At 53.7% G+C, this 16174-nt stretch overlaps 1 protein-coding gene across 1 annotated transcript in view; it reads left to right on the top strand.

Annotated features, from left to right (window-relative positions):
- Window positions 1-15035, top strand: part of MN1 (MN1 proto-oncogene, transcriptional regulator) — a 47294-nt gene extending 32259 nt beyond the window's left edge. The window contains exon 2 of the mRNA XM_059408714.1: window positions 11980-15035. Coding sequence (XP_059264697.1) covers window positions 11980-12161 — 182 coding nt within the window. The 3' untranslated portion in view covers window positions 12162-15035. The remainder of the gene's footprint in view (window positions 1-11979) is intronic.
- Window positions 15036-16174: the final 1139 nt, after the last annotated feature.

Genomic DNA, 16174 nt, shown 5'->3' with positions numbered 1-16174 from the left:
TCCCCTTTGCCCATTGCTCTGTCCTTCCAAGTAGAGACTCAGAGGTCATGCAGGAGTGAGCTCTGGTTGGGGTTGGGGCACCCATCTCCCCTGGTCTGATGGGGCTGACTTGTTCTGCCTTGGAGAGACCCCCTTTCTCTTTTTGTTGAATTGTAGACACATTTTGGAACGATTTTTTAAAATAGCAACCCCTATCCTCCCCACCCCTCCAAACCAACATTTTAATGTTTTATTGATTTTTTAAAAAGATTGTATTTATTTATATGAGATAGAAAGGGAGCATGAGCTGTGGGGAGGAACAGAGGGAGAGAGAGAAACAGACTCCCTGCTGAGCAGGCAGCCAGGGTGGGGCTTGATCCCAAGACTCCTGGATCATAACCAGAGCCAAAGGCAGATGCTTAACCGACAGAGCCACCCAGGTGCCCTGCTTTATTGATTTTTAAATAGGAAGGCAGGGAGGTTTCCCCTGTAGGCTGAGAAGGAAGACCAGGGACACAGTGAGTGGGAGGGACATTTCTGACTTTCTAAGGGTCACTGTGCGAGTCTTCACAGATCAGCAGTGTTGTTTACATATTGACATGTTCCTAGGGAACATGTGTGGAGCATCTACTGGGCGCCTGGTGGCTCCTTCCTACTTGTGTGAACTTAGACAAGTGATGTCGCCTCTCTGAGCCTCAGGGTCAGGGGTCAGCAAACTTTCCTCATAGAGGGTCTGATAGAAAATATTTTAGGCTTGTGGCTTAAATAGTCCCTCTCTGAGCCTCAGGGTCAGGGGTCAGCAAACTTTCCTCATAGAGGGTCTGATAGAAAATATTTTAGGCTTATGGCTTAAATAGTCCCTGTCACAACTACTCAACACTGTCATTGTAGCATAAAATAGCCATAGACTAAATGTAAATCTACAAGTGTGGCTATGTACCAATAAAACTTTATTGATAAAAACAGATGGTGGGCCAGATTTGACCTGTGGGCTATGGGTTGCTGACCTTAGCAAGTCCTTTACCTATGAAAGGGGGCTGAGAGAATAGAAGCTGCCCTTTTGGGGTTATGGTGAGGAAGTTTAAAGGAATAAATGCATGACAGGTATTGGCCCCAACCATTTTCTGTTATTGTTAATATTATTGTATTCATTCTCCTGGCAGCCCAGCCCTGCAGGTGTTATGGTCTCATTTCACACATGGGGAAACTCAAGATGTGGAGAGATAAGAAACTTTCCCTCAACCCTTCTGCTCTCTGTTGGATAACCTGAGATGCACACTTTTGTGCCTTGGGTTTCCCACCTGTATTCTCAGTGAGGGTCTGTTGATGTCAGTTCACAGGGCCCAGTGGTCACATGCGTTGTGTGGAGAGGAGATGGAGGCATAGAGAGGTGGAATCCCTTGCAAGGGCCCTCGGGTCCTTGGCTGACACATGACCAGGCTGTGCTGGGCTTCTTGGGGACCTGGGTTATAGGCATGTGACTCAGAAGCTGCTGGGGAGGGATGGCCTGCCCCATTAGACCAGAGCTGTCTCAGAGCACCATTCCCTCGGGAGTGGGATCAGGTCCCCCCACTTGTTTAGAAGGACCTTGGAACACAAAGGACCTTGTCCCCAGTGGAATGTGTTTCTGATTCAGGTATACTGTGCCAAGGCTGGAATGGATGAGGTACAAGCCTCTTGTGCATGTTGACCGATTCCTGATGCCCCTCCCTTGTTCAGCAGCCTTCCTTGGCTCCCTTCTGCTCTCAGGAACAAAGCCAAACACTTCCTGGGGCCTCCAGGGGCCTCTGTGACCGACTTCATTTCATCTTTGCAGACTCCTTTTCCTCCCTCTCCCCCAGGCCCCAAATCAGAGCTCCTGGGCTGGCCCCCAGTTCTCTCCAATCACAGCAGAGGCTGGGAGCTCACCTCCTGCTTCTCTCACTGCAAAGCTTTATATTCATCCTCAAGTCCCCCCCCACACCTCACGTCCTCTCCTCTGCAATTTCTCCTCCCCCCCACCCCACCGCTGCCCCATCCCCACCTATCCCCTGGGTCAGTGACACAGGGCAGACTGTCTCTGTGGCGGTGACAGGCTCTGTTTGACACTAGGTGTTTACTGAGTATCTCTCAGCCAGACTGAGAACACTGGGGGGTGGGGGGAGGGGGGCAGGCTGGGAGCTCTGTGATGGGATCCCCTTTCTGAGTCCCTCACCCAGCACACAGCTGGGAACACCTCCCTGTTCAGCTGGGATGCTTTGGCTCATTGTCCTGCTGTTATTGCTATCTTAAGGCCCCTTCTTCTTCTTCTTCTTTTTTTTTTTAAAGAGAAGGAAAGAGGGTAGGTGTGGGAGGGGCCAAGGGAGAGGGAGAAAGAATCTTAAGCAAGCTTCATGCCCATTGCAGAGCTGGATGTGGGGCTTGGTCTCACCACCCTGTGATCAAGACCTGAGCCCAAACCAAGTCAGCTGTTTCACCGACTGAGCCCCCTGGGAGCCCCCCAAGGACCCCCTCTTACAGGCTGGCCCCAGGAAGGCTCAGGTTTGGAGAAGCAATTGTGGGATATGGAGGGGCAGCTGGGTACCAGGTCCCTCAGAACTAGCCCATGGCCCCTCTCTGCAAGGCAGGAATGACTGAAGACATTTTTCAGGTTTGGAAATGGAGGCTCAGGGGGTCAGAGTAGCTGATGCAGGGTCCCACAGCCTGGCACTGACAAGGTTAGGATTGGATCCCAAACCCTAGCTGCAAAGCAGATGATTATCCCACGATGGACTCCCACGCAGAGCCCTTCCTTGGGGATGCAGAAGTGCTATGGGAACCTGCATGGGTGAGCAGGTCACCTGCAGCCCCATGGGCCCCACGTGGGAAGGTCCCAGAGCTCCCGCAGACACTTGGATGGGTGAGTAGGGCACATGTCCTCAAGAACCACCACCCAAAGCATCAGCACTTTGGAAACTTATTTTGTGAAATCCTGAGTTGTCACTAAATTGTCTCCTTCCTTCAGTGGGCTGAAAACAATGGTATTCTACTTCAACAGAAGCATATGTGTCTGTCTGTCTGTCTTCTTTTATAAAATAAGTGTTTAATGGCTGAATGCCCCCAGGCATTGTGCTGGGAGCTCAGGGAGGAGTCTGCCCTGGTTCTAGGTTGCCCCCAGGATAGAGGGGAGGAGGTGGGGGCTCAGAGAGGGGCAGAGACCTGTCCAGGGCCGCCCAGCGCTGGGCCTAATGCCATGGGGCATGAGTTGTGAGCGAGAAGGGGAGAAAACAGGGCTAGAGTGGAGATCTGGGTCGAACAGTCCTGCTCACAATGCTGAGAGCAACTACTGTTTCCTGGCTTATCCTTGGTGCCTGGCGGGGGGCTGACTCTGCCCCCTTTACCACAGGGGCCATTCCTGCGTTTCTGGCAGAATGATGATGCCCCCGTTCCCATCTGGACCCCTTGGGAAGGGGTCTTCCTGCTCTGGGACCCTTGTTGCACCATAGTGGGCCCCGTCAGAAGAAAGGGGCAGGCTGAGGGGTCAGCCTGCGGCCCCCTCCCTACCCCTAACTGTCATGTCTCGGTAGCGAACAGGCCAGGAGTGGCCCGGGGGGTGCACGGGGCTGCATCTGTCACAGGTCACTGGCCGTGGGTCCCGAGGCGCCAGGAGAAGGAGCCCAATCGGAGGCTCGGGCTGGGGTGAGGGGCCCGCGATGTCCGTCCTGTGGGCTCTGGCGCTCTTCCGCCACCCTGTCTCCTCCTCTAGGGCTGGGCCAGGTCCCTAGCGTCCAGCCCCTACCCCCATCCCCAGCTCTCGGCCGCCCAGTCCCCACGATGCCCTTGCTGCTTCGCCTCAGCGGAGCCCTGAGCCAGTTCTCAATCTAAATGACAGCTGCCCTCAGCCAAGTCAACTCCAATTAATTTCCGAAGGCTTCCAGGGGCCGGCGGAGGCTCCCACCAGACTCCGTTGCCTGGCGGCCCGTGTGCGCATGAGGCCCCTTCTTTACCCTCATGGGGCCCAGGCGGGTGGGGCCGCACAGGGTCCCTCCTGATCCTTGGTGGGGGGCCCTTTCTTCCTCCTAGGAGCCCCCATGCTGGCTTTGGATCACGCCTATCAGGTTGGACTGATGTGGAAAATCTCAGGCAGTGTCCGTGGAGAAAGACTGAATGGCGGGCCTTAGATTTTGTCCTTGGCTTCTCTGTCACTCTGGGGGTCATTCTCATTCCATCTGTGAGCATCACGGCCCTTCCCCAAAAAGTGAGAGTTGATTTCAGGGAAAGACAGGGAATTGAGGTCAGGGGGAGAGAACAGAGAGATTGAGAAAGAATTGGGGGGGGGGGGTGTCGTGTGAGAGACAAAGAGAAAGAATAGGGGTCAGGGAGAGGGAGCGCCTACCACTTTCGCTGGTAAATTTCACTTTTTCATGTGACTTTGATGGACCCACACACTGTGGCATCAGGCAGACCTGGGAGTGACCCCGGCTCCTCTACTGGCTGGCTGCATGACTGTGGGTCAGTGACGTCTCCTCTCTGAGCCTTAACACCCCCGCCCTGGGCGAAATGACCTGGTGTTGGACCATCTCTCCCCAGGTTTTGGGGTCAGTGCTCACTCTTATCATCCTTGGAGCTGACAACAGTGGGGATGGGCTCACGTTTCCTTTTTCCTTTCCTCATTTGTCATAGTAATACCCCTGCTTGAAGTTGTCCTCGAAAGGAGGGGAGGGAATGGGTGGGGTGCAGGCAGAGGGCTGGGCTGAGGAGGGGCTGGTCCCTTGACCTCTGTGAGATGACTGATTGGAGTTATCATTCAGGCTGCCAGCAGCCAACCCTCTGTCCCTGATCCCCAGGGTTGTGCTCTTGGGGATTCCTTAGGTGAAGGTATCTTAATGTCCCTCACTTGGGGTGGGCTCCTGCCCCAGCTTCCACCCTACATCGAATGTATAATCTGATTTTCCTGAAGGAATGAAAAGAGTCAGGGAGGTTGTATATCTACCCACCACCTTTCATTTCAGAGAGGGCCAAAGAGGCCCAGAGAGGGGGAGTGACTTGCCCAAGGTCACACAGCAAGCAGGTGAAGAGCTGGGACGAGAATGTGAATCGTTCTTTCAAATATTTAACAAATCTAGGGCGCCTGGCTGACTCAGTCGGTGGAGCATGCAACTCTGGGTCTCAGGGTTGTAAGTTTGAGCTCCAAGTTGGGTACAGAGATGACTTAAAAATAGAATTAAAAAAAAAAATAATAAATAAAATATTTAACAAATCCTTTTCAGCAGCCTACTGTGTGCCAGGGACCAAAGAGACAGCTGGGATCCTCGTGAGTGTGTCTGCCCTCAGGCCAGGCTCCTCTGAGAGGGGTTGGTCACAGGAGAGATTTTTAGCCCCCCTCTCCAGAGGGGGGACCAGGCGCAGCAAGTTGAGCTTGCCCAAGGTTGTGGAGTGGGTGAGATTTAGACCGGGGTGGAATTTGAATCCAGGTTCTGAGCACGCAGAGCTGGGGCTCCCCCAAAGCTGCTGAGGGTAGGGGAGGAGAGCAGTGGGGGTTTGGGTGTGCCATGTTCCTGCTTCGTTGGTGGCTCTGTAGACCCTCTGTGTGCGGCCCCCCATCTGGCTTAGATTTGCTGTTCCCACCCTCAGACCGAAGTTAAGTGAGTCCCCTGGACCCTGTGTGTCTCCCTGGAGGAGGAGACATGGGCCAGGGACCCAATATGGACAGGCAGCTGAGGAGGGCTTTTGCTTTGGGGTCGTGGGGCCCTGCAGAAGGCTTCCACGGGGTTGTATGGGGGTGGCGGGGGTCAGTTCCTACTAGGGTTGTGTCCCCCACATTCCCAGTGGCAGGTTCTTAAAAATGTGCTGCCTTAAAAATCCTTGTGACTTTGCTTACCACTGTGACTATTGTCTGCTGTGACAGCTGGTGGCCATTGCGTGAGCACCTGCCGTGTGCCAGGCACCGGAGAACCTGGGGTAACCTGGCGAGGAGCTGGGTGCTATCCTTGTCCCATTTCACGGGGAAGGAAGCTGAGGCTTAGAGAGGGGTTGCAGTTTGCCCAAGGTCAACCCACTGGGGGAGCGTCAGGGCCCGAGATGCAGACTTTGGTCATCTGGCTGCAAAGCGCCCCCCTCCCCCATGATGTTTTTCATCTTTGGCAGCTTGTTGTCGAGGGCCCTGAGCACAGGACCCCCTCCCTTCTGGCAGGGTGAGAGGTGTCTGTGCACCCTATAGCCAGCCCGGGGGGGGGGCAACTGAGGCATCATTGCTGGCTGGGGGCAGGGGGTGTCATGTGAGAGCGGGGAGAGGGGTTACCCACCTCAGAGAAGGGGTGTTGGAGAAACTTTGCCACAAGGCTGACAGCCAGGTAGAAGGTGGGAGTCAGCAGGGGCGAGGGGTGGGGAGTGCTCGAGGCAGAAGAAATGGCAGGTGCAGGGCTGTGGAGGCGGGAAGGATCAGGGCTTTGTGGAGAGACTGTACAGCAGGCGCACGGAGAGGCGAGGCTGGAGGCCCACAAGGAGAGCAGGCCGGGTTATGCGAAGCTGGGAACTTTACCTTGGGAACACTGGGGAGCCGTGGAAGATTTAAGCAGGAGAAGGGGCTGCCGTGGTTGGTGCTTTGGGAAAGGTATCTGACTCGCAGGGGAAAATGGGCTTGGGGGCCAGTGGGGAAGCAGGAAGGAGGCAGTGGGGGCCTGGCCCGGGGTGGAGGCAGTGGGGAGAGAAGTGGGTGGATTTTGGAGGCAGTGTCCTCCTTCCCTGGTGCTTAGGCTCTGGGGCCTGGGCAAGAGTGAAGAGAGACATTCAGTGCCCTGGGTGCCATATCCCACCTTTCTTGGAGATGGGGAACAGGAGCTGGGAGAGTCATGGAAGTATCTGGGGGCCTCCAGGCCTCCCAGGCTGCAGGACAGGGGCGCTGGTAGGATCTGGCCCAACCCTGTGGCTCCCAGGCCTGCTTCTGCTTCCGGGCTCAACGGCCCACCCTCCAGCTGAGTGGCAGCTGTCAGACACCAGCATCTCCCCCTGCCAGGCCCAAATAAAGGAAAAACCAAAATACATTTCCCTTTGTCGGAATCCGGTGAGGGTGAGTCGGGCGGGAGTCATTCGCTATTGTGTTCTGGGGCCCACACTGCTCCTTACATAAGCTGGAAGTTAAAAATACGCATGGAATTCTAATTTGCCTGCTTTGCCTGGGATCGTACCCTGGTCCCCCTGCCCCACCCCACCTTGGGGGGCAGGGGGCAAGGCAGGCCCCCACCCTACCTTCCCTCCCCGGCACCCACAGAGACAAAGAGACCATCCTGTGGCCAGTATCCCCTACTGGCATTTGGCAGGATTAGCTCCAACCACCTCCGAGGTCCTGGGTAGTTAAAGCCCAGTGAGTGTAATAACCCTAAGAGCAGCTAACGTTTTTGGGGAGCTCATCACGTGATTAAAGTCTTTATCCGTGTTATCTCCATTAATCCTCCCAGATGCCTGTGAACTTGGTTCCCATTTTGCAGTACAGGTTAACACCTTGCCCAGGGCATGCTCTGGATGCGCAGCCAGGGAACCTTTGATCTGGGCCCTACCTGGAGGTCCCCCTGACCCCCCTGACCCCCTTTCTCTGGCCTTCCCTATGGTGGGTGGTGGGCGGGTGGTGGACAGGAGGTGGACAGAAATCCCCTCTCTGAAGGTTCAAGGACAGAGCTGTGCGGTGCTGCAACTCCCACCAAGCCCTGCCTCAGGGAGGGGATGAGGGTCAGGGAGTTGGGGGGTGGCGGCTGTCCCCAGCTCAGGACCCCTGACCATGTGCCTCTCCCAAATTGGGACCCAGTCCTGAGGATCCTGAGTGCAGAGCAAGGTGGTGACAAGGCCTGTTTTGCCACGTTTAAAAAAGAAAGAACACCTGGCTCCCTCTGTGGGTGGCCTTTCTAGGAGGGAAAGGAGCCATGAGGTGTCCAGGTAAACAGACACGAATCTGTCCCCTTCTCCCTTCTCCGTTTGCGTCTACAGGTGGGTCAGCGGTGCTGCCGGGCGGGAGTCGGCTCTGTGCTGGGCAGCAGGCTAAGCCTTTTACATGGATCATTTCATTTAATCCTCGTCGCTGCCTCCATGAGGGCCAGTCCTATTATTTTCCCCATTTTCCAGGGCTCAGGTTCTGGGAGCTGAAGTGATGTTCGCAAAAGCCCTGTGCTCTGCAAGCGGTAGGCGCTGTCATGGTTGAACCCTGTAGGAGAAATGGCATTCCTCTTGTTATTCACTTTTTTGACACTGACTCTAGGTTCTCTCCTTCCCTTTGTGGCACTTACCGTCCCTGTTGGGGATCCATCTGACGCAGGCCCCAGGGTCACTGTGGGATGGAGCAGGGGGCAGCCAGCACCTCCATGCCATGGTAGCAAGTTGGTGGCAGAAATGACCGAGTGGCTCGTGTGCTGTGTGGTGATGGGAGGGGGTGCTGGGGAAGGGCTGGATAGATCAGCTAGGACATGTTTGTGCACATGAAGAAGGATGGGGAGGAAGAGCGGGCTTCCGCCCTGCAGGCCCTGCCTTGCTGGGCGGGCGTGACATCGGGTCCCAGAACCGGAAGCCCCTCACCTCGAGCCCTGGGCTGCCTGCGCAGGGTGAGGGTCAATTTGAGATGGTGACACCCCTGCCTCGAGGAATGATCCCCCCACATGCACAGTGTCTCCTGTCATTCTCTTGTATGATCCCCCCAAGCTGCTCGGAGATGGGTCTGCCAGGGATCATCATCCCCAAGTTGCAGATGCGGCCAGCTGCCCATGTATGGGGGGGTTCAAGATCTCACCTCAGCCCAGTGCTTGGGGAATCCCGGACTTGAAGGAGAGGGCTGGTCCAAGCTGCTGACCTGGCCCTGGGTGATGCCTGCGCATTTCCCCCGCCTCCCCCACCCAGGGCCTCAGTCTTCCCATCTGTCAAATAGGGATGAGAATCACTCCACAGCCCCAGGCCCCCAACGGAGCCCCTGTGTGCAGGGTACTGCGATGCCACAGTCTGATGGGGAGGCTGGTCGCTAACAAGTAGAAAATGTGAAGGTCTGCATTGGTGTCTGTGTGCACTGAGTAACTCCTAGTCCTGGGAGCTTGGGGAGGGTGGTTTTTTCTCTGGGTCCTTGTGTGGGGGGCCGGCATGCCTGCCATCACCGAGGAGTGGGGACTGGGGACTTCTCTGGAGCAGGGGCAGGCCCTGACTTGAGGCGGCTTCCGTGGGACTGATTTATTTGCAGCCACTCAGCAGCCCTGGAGGGGTGGAGGGGAGCTGCGGTCCTAGGGCGTGTTGGGTCCCCCCAGCTGGAATGAATCTGGCGGGAGGATGAGTTTGGTCATGCTTGGGTTGTCAAGAACTGAAGAATAATATTCTCTCTTAAAAATATTCCCCATGGATACCAGACTCTCTTGCTTGTCCCAGGCAGAGGCTGGGGAATCCTGCGCCTATGCCCTGTGACGTTGGGCAAGCCCCTCACCCTCTCTGAGCCCCAGGTTCCCCTTCTAATGTGGGGAGAAGAGGCGCCCAGCTGTTGGGCTTGCGGGGGGCGTGGGATGGAATGAGATAACACAGGGACATCTTTCGCTGTGTGCCTGGCGTGCCCTCACTAAATCTTCTCCAAGTAAGAGGAGCAGCTGTCTCTAGGGTTGGCACATGGTATGCTTTGGAGTCACCCAGAACTGGGGAATATGGCATCTCGAGGACACGTGGCTATTTGGGCCAGTCTGGAAAGATCACTCAGCAAATGCAGCTCCCAGAAGGGTCTGCAAGCCTCCTCCGTCTGAGCACAGAACTCGGAAAATGGCAGCTTTCCTTCACCTTCCTAGCGTTGCAGTCCCAGAGCAAGGGAGCCAGGTACCAGGTCCCTGGTTCTGGGGGTCTTGTCTTTCTTTAGCTGGGTGGACTTTGGCAAGGGGCCTTGGTTTCCTACCTGTGCAATGAGCACAAGCCTTGCTGTGTTGGCTCCTTGAGATCATGAGTGTGAAGTGAAATAAGGAATCCTTTTCAGAATCTTCTCTCTCTCCATGGCAGATGCTCCCTTTCCCCAGTCCAGATCTCACAATGCTTGGAACAGGATTCCTTCTGAGGGGATTAGGGAGTGGGGTGTCACTAGGAGCAAAGCCTAGGCTCAAGAGCAGAGGTGTGGGGTGGGGGAAACTGAGGGTCCTAACTTCCTGGGGTACCTTCTCCCCAGGAGTCCCTGGGTGTGGCATTAACAGCATTCTAGGACTACCACTGCTAACGAGCTTTGAAACCTGGAGCCCAGGGCCTCAGCTTCTCCTTCTGTGAAATGGGCGCATAGATGCCAGTCTCATGGGCAGGAATGTGCCCGCCTGGTCAGTCCCAAGGAAGGGATGAGGCTTGGGGGCCTCTAGATGGCTGCAAGGACCCCTCCTGAACCGTCAGAGACTATGCCAGCAGCTCTGTGGGGAGGGGATCTCTCTGTATGCCAGGCCATTATAAGGCCTGAAGGAGAGGACATGACCCCCACTTCTGCAATAAGGAACTAAGGCTCGGAGAGTGGAAGAGGGGCAGACCTCTTGCCACATGGTGGTGGGGCTGGGATTAGGATTCAAGCCCCATGGTGTCTGTGATGCTCTCTCCTGCCTTCACTGCCAGCTCCTGGAGGAGGAAGACAAAGATAGCATCTGCCTTACTTCCGGCCGGATCCGCAGGGCTGGAGCCACGCCTGGCACATAGTAGGGACTCAGTAAGGTCTTATTAATTGGATGAATGAGGAAAAGAGCAAGGGAGAGAATCTTCCCCCCCGGGCCCAGCTGCTCCTGGCAGGAAGGTCCTTAGCTGGGTGTCTCTGGGGCTCCAGGGTGGAAGCCCGGTTAGTCACAGCCTGGCCCATCCTCTGGGAGGATTTTCTCTGCAGGCTATGGCTCAACTCCCAGGGGAGGCCTCCCCCTTAATCCCAGAGGGTGGGATGGGTGGGGTAGCTCCTGCCTGGCACAGGGCCCTGCTGGGAGGGCAGGCCGGTCTGGAGTTCAGTATCTGGGCGTGTTCCCTCAGCTGGAGTGGGGCCCCCACCCCCAATTACAGCTTTGCTCACTTCTTCGGAGTCAAGAGATTGACCACAGGCTCACGATCAAGCCCAGCTCTGCCCCTTCCTGGCTGTGTGACCTTGGGCAGGTCGCCTCTCTTCTCTGAGAGTCAGGCTCTAAAAAAGTGGAAATGATGAGGACACTCGTAAACATAGAGTAGATCTGAGAACAGAACCATTGGCCACTTGGTAGCAGTAAACTAGCAGCTCCCCAAAATGACTGTTCCATTCCTTCCCTGCCTCTGAACCCCCAGTTCTTACTCTCTTTGAGTGTAATTCATACTAAGGTGTGAGTGGTTATCAAACTTCTTTCCCTGCAAGTTGGTCTAACTCAGGCATCGCTATGATCTGTGGTGTTTCTGATGCTGTGTGACTATGTGAGAAGGAAGTGGCAAGCATTTTCACCGACTCCCTCATCCCATCACCGGAAGTCCCTTCATAAAGCAGCTTGGGTTGGGCCAAGGGCACTCGTCTGATTGGGGAGTCTGGACTCTTCTGCTCTGAGCAGTGTCGTACTGTTTCAGGAGGTTCCCAGCACATAGTGGGTCTCTAGCAAATGTTCAGAGGATGATAAGAGAAAGGGCTGTGTTCTAGACATAGACAACCCTCCCCTCTACCCCTAACTGCATCTGGTGAACTCTTACGTATGCCTCAACGCCCAGGTTAGATGCTCCTCCTCCAGGAAGCCTGTCCACCTTATTTTATGTCCAGTCAATCTTCTGGGAACTCTAGTCCATCAGAGATGGGCCAACCCTGTGCAATTCTCCCATTTCCTGAGGGGGGAAAACCTGATATCGAGCCAGAGTCTTACCCTTGGCTAAGGTCTCACAGCCACGTCAGAGGCAACAGCAGGGGGATTTGAACGAAACTTCTCTAGCTCTCCTCAGATGAGACGGTCTTCAGGCATGAAAAGAGGGCGTGGATGGTGCCTCTCTTCCCTTGCCTCTCCCACTCCCCCGTCCCCTAAGGGCCTCCCGAAAAGCTGAGCCTGCTGCTAACATGTCTTCCTTTTTTCTCCACAGCCCACGACCTCCCTGCAAATAAGGCCTCAGCAACCCAGCCGGGGAGCCACTTGCAGTGCCTGTCTGTCCACTGCACAGACGACGTGGGTGACGCCAAGGCCCGAGCCTCTGTGCCCACCTGGCGGTCCCTGCACTCCGACATTTCCAACAGATTTGGGACATTCGTGGCCGCCCTGACTTGAATTGACAAGAAATGCCCAACCCCCACCAGGCCCTTCTCCCCTTCCCACCGCCCCCTCCCCCTAACCCTGCCCCAAACCCCTTCCCTTGACCCCACCCTCCTATTAATTTGAAAGGGCCACTATTGCTGAGTGGATGATTTTTTTTTCTAGGTTGGTACCTGCTTAGTGGCATATGGACCGGAAAGGGTTAATTTAAAAGGGGGGGGACCTCAAAAAATTTTTTTAAAAAAGAAAACTCGTCTGCCACAGTATATTACCAGTGTTAACCCTTCTGCAGTTAGCAAACTTTTGCTTCAGCCTTTTTCCTGCTAGATAATTCCCGTTTTTCTGTAATCTTGGCATACGTTTTTTTTTTAGATGACCTCTTTCCTTGTTTTATTTTCATGCTGCTGTATGTCCAAGCATTGTTATTTCGTAATAAGACAAGAGTTACTTTCTTTTTTATTCTCTTTTATTCTCATTCCTCTCCTCACCAATCCCTAGTCTTCTTTTTTTTTTTCCTCCTTTTTGCTTTGTTCACTGCTTATTAAAATGGAAATCCTAGAGAATAGTAGTTCTGGAATATTGCCGGGCGAAAGTCAAATTGTCATCACGATATTATATATTGACACCCAACTGTCATCAGTCAGGCAGGAGCCAAACAATTAATGCCCCCCTTAGGTATTCCGCCTGGGATTTTGTTTTGTCTGTTCCCTAAGAAAATAGAGAGAGATATATTTTCGTTCCTACAAACACACGCTCAGCCCTCAGCTCCATTCTGTCTTCTGCTGGAAGCTGTCCTCTCTGCAACGGAGGTGATGACGTGTCCAGCCCGCTCAGTGGGAAGGAGTCGGAATGTTCAACAGTGGTGTTTTCTCTCCTTTTCTGGGCCTCTGTGCAAACGCCCAGGCTCTGAATGTTCGTGCTATGCTAAGCAGTCCTGTGTGCACGAGGGATGGTGTCCTTCCAGCTTGCAGAGTCTCTGGGGGCTCCCGGCTTCCGCCCTGTTGTAGTGGGGCTGGCCGGGTCTTGGGTGCCCAAGTTGGGGGAGGATCCATTCTCAGCCCTTGAACTTTGCCCATACAGCTGATGCCAGCCAGGCCTTGGGGGAGGAAGGATGTGGGACTGCATGTATCTTCCCGACCACTCCCATTCTGTCCTTGCTGCCCATCTATTTCTCCCCCTCCAACCTGGGTAGCCCCCCATCCCTGGGAGGGTTGAGGCTTTTGCCAGCACTTTTCTGGGGGCTCAGGGAAGTAGCCCCCAGGCTCAGCCTGCCAAGCCCCCCTTCTCTGAACCTGGGTGTATTTCTTTGCAGAGGTTGACAGGTTCCTGAGGGCTATCGGAAGGAAACAATGACTTTGATGCCTAGGCCTTTTTCTTTAACCCCAGAATACCCCCTGTTCCCCACCTTTTCATTTAATCTCACCCTATTGCAAAACTAGAGCCCTGTTCCAGGCGCCTCACCAAGGAATCAACTCTTTGAGCAAAGATGGAGGGTGGCTAGGTGAGCAGGCAGTATTGAGCAGGGCTCCTGGACACCCCCCACCCAACTTCGAGGACCCAGAGTGGCAGACATTGCTGGTCCAGTGCTGGTGGGGCGGGCACCTTTGGGTGCTGTGGAGGCCTATAAAAGGCTCTTATGATTCAGGGGTGGGGGGTCGTGAGGGGCACACAGACTCCAGGGTGGGTCAGACAAGAAGTGACTGATAGCCCTTCACCCAAACCAGTAACTCCACCATTTTCCTTCTATTTTTGCTAAAGAGCAAGTCTTGCTAAATGCTCTATTTTGAACCTGGCGCCCCCTCCCCTCTGTCCCCAGGTCCCCAGAGTTTCTAGACCTGGCTTTTTTGTTGTTGTTTTTTAAGTAAGTGACCTGAAGGCTTTGAGTTCACCATACAACACCCACATTGTTTATTTCAAAGAACTTTCCAGCAAAGGGAGAAGAGTGTCCAGAAAAATCTTGCTCTTTCTCCTCCCTCTTCTTTCCTGCTGGGGCCCTTTTGGCTCAGGTCGGCGTCTGGATTGCCTTTGCTGGGGCCATCAACCAGGGGCCCAGGTCTGGCCCCTGGGGGCCAGCAGCAGACAGGCAGAAGAGCAGGTGGTGTGAATTGATCAGCAGTGGTAAGGTGTGAACTGACTCAGTCCTGGAGTTCTGCCACCAGAGGAAAGAGATAGAGAACGTTGCTCCTGCCAGGGGCCGCAGGAGAAATCAGCCATAGTCTGAGCAAAACTCCACGCTCCTTCTGATTCCGCAATGTACAGCTGTTTGAGAGCTTTATCACTTTATTTTTTAAGCAGGAATGATTTCTCCTTCATTGCTTAAGGCCGGGGAGCCAAGAGTCTCGACTTTCGTCTTTGACTTTCCCTGGGTTGAGTTCATTAGCACCTGGCCATCAGCTCCGTAGTCCTAGCAGCGTCGGAAACCCCTGAAGTTTTAAACTTTCTCGCTCCCCACGACCCCAGAATGGAACAGCTTTAAAAATAGCCTTAAGCAAAAGGATGTTATTTCATTAAATTTGGTTTAATGGAAAGAATAAAAGCAAATTAAAAACACACCCAACCCACGAGACTCCAAACACTGGTAATCGGTACTGCATAGCAAACTTTTTTTGGGAAAGAAAACGAAAACGTTATTGCACATGTAAAATATAAAATCTTAACTCTGCTGTGTGTTAGGCAATCCTGTAATCTTTTTTGACTCTTAAAAGAAATTCATTTCTGAAATGCTTGGTTGGAAGACTGTGACAATAGCTCATGAAATTGAGTGTTATTTTTTTCTTTCTTTTTTAAAAAAATATGTAAAGTGCAGTCTTCTGTATTCATGCATATTGTATATACCTGTATATGTTTTCCTGAGCAGCTAAATAACAATAAATATGACGTTAATGGTGACTGTGGTACATTTGTGGGTGGGTCTTGCTTCATTTCCCCCCCACACTCCCTCTTTTTCCATAGGTCTATTCAGAATCCCATGGGGGCTGGGAGCGCAGGTCTGGACACTGCAGTGCGCATGTGCCTGTGCGTGTCGATGCTGTTCTACACTGAGTCATCTTAGAGTTTCTCAACCTAAGTTTATCAACACTGTGACACTCGGGCTGAATAGTGCTTTGTGGTGTCTGTCTCCTGCCCTGTAAGATGTTGAGCAGGATCCCCAGCCTCTACCCACCAGATGCCAGGGACACCTCTCCCCTCTCTCCCAGCCCCGTGACAACCCATGTGCCCTGGGAGGCTTGATCCTTCTGGGACTGAAAACCGCTTGTGTCTGATTGGTGTGGGAGGGAGGGGGCAAGGAGAGACCATATCGTGAGGCTTCTCTTGGGTCGCAGGCTGAGTTCGCATCCCAGTAAGCTTTGTGATCTCCTACAAGTCATGTGTGTAGCGTCTCGCTTCCTCCTTTCCCTCATCTGTGAAATGAGTAGAACTTGTGAAGTTACAGGAGACAACGTGGGTGGACCCAGCAGGTAAGAGGGCCCCACCTGCATTAATTGGAGCATGGCACAGCTGACAGCCTTTTGGGATCTGGCTGTCCTGGATTGGATGCTGCTTCCTCTGCTTACAACCATGGGTTCTGGGCAAGTGGTTTAAAAGTGGTCTCCATTTTCTTTTCTCAAAAATGGAGCAAAGAGGGGCACCTGAGTGGCTCAGTTGTTTAAGCTTCCAGCTCTTGCTTTGGGCTCAGGGTTGTGGGATCTGGTCCAGCCTGGGGCTCCCGGCTCAGGAGGGAGTCGGCTTGTGACTCTTTCTCTGCCCCCCACCAATAAATAAGTAAAATTTCTTTTCTTTCTTTCTTTCTTTTTTTTTCTTTTTTTTTTTTTAATGGAGCAAATAACATCTAGCTTGCAGGTTACTATGAGCACCAGCCCTGTTCCAGGCCCTATAAAAGCTCTGCCACCCTTTGGCATCAGCTTTGTTCTGGTACCTGCAGCCTCAGATTCAAGGTCATGCAAGACATTGGTTTATAGAAGGGGTTTTGGGGGGTGAAGAGATAGACAAGTAAATTGACAGTTAAAAGTGAGGGAAGACAATGCCCC

Source organism: Mustela nigripes, chromosome 8, assembly GCF_022355385.1.
Source record: "Mustela nigripes isolate SB6536 chromosome 8, MUSNIG.SB6536, whole genome shotgun sequence".
Classification (NCBI taxonomy): domain Eukaryota; kingdom Metazoa; phylum Chordata; class Mammalia; order Carnivora; family Mustelidae; genus Mustela; species Mustela nigripes.
Note: the sequence above shows the minus strand (reverse complement) of the source record. Positions and strands in the feature narration are given on the sequence as shown.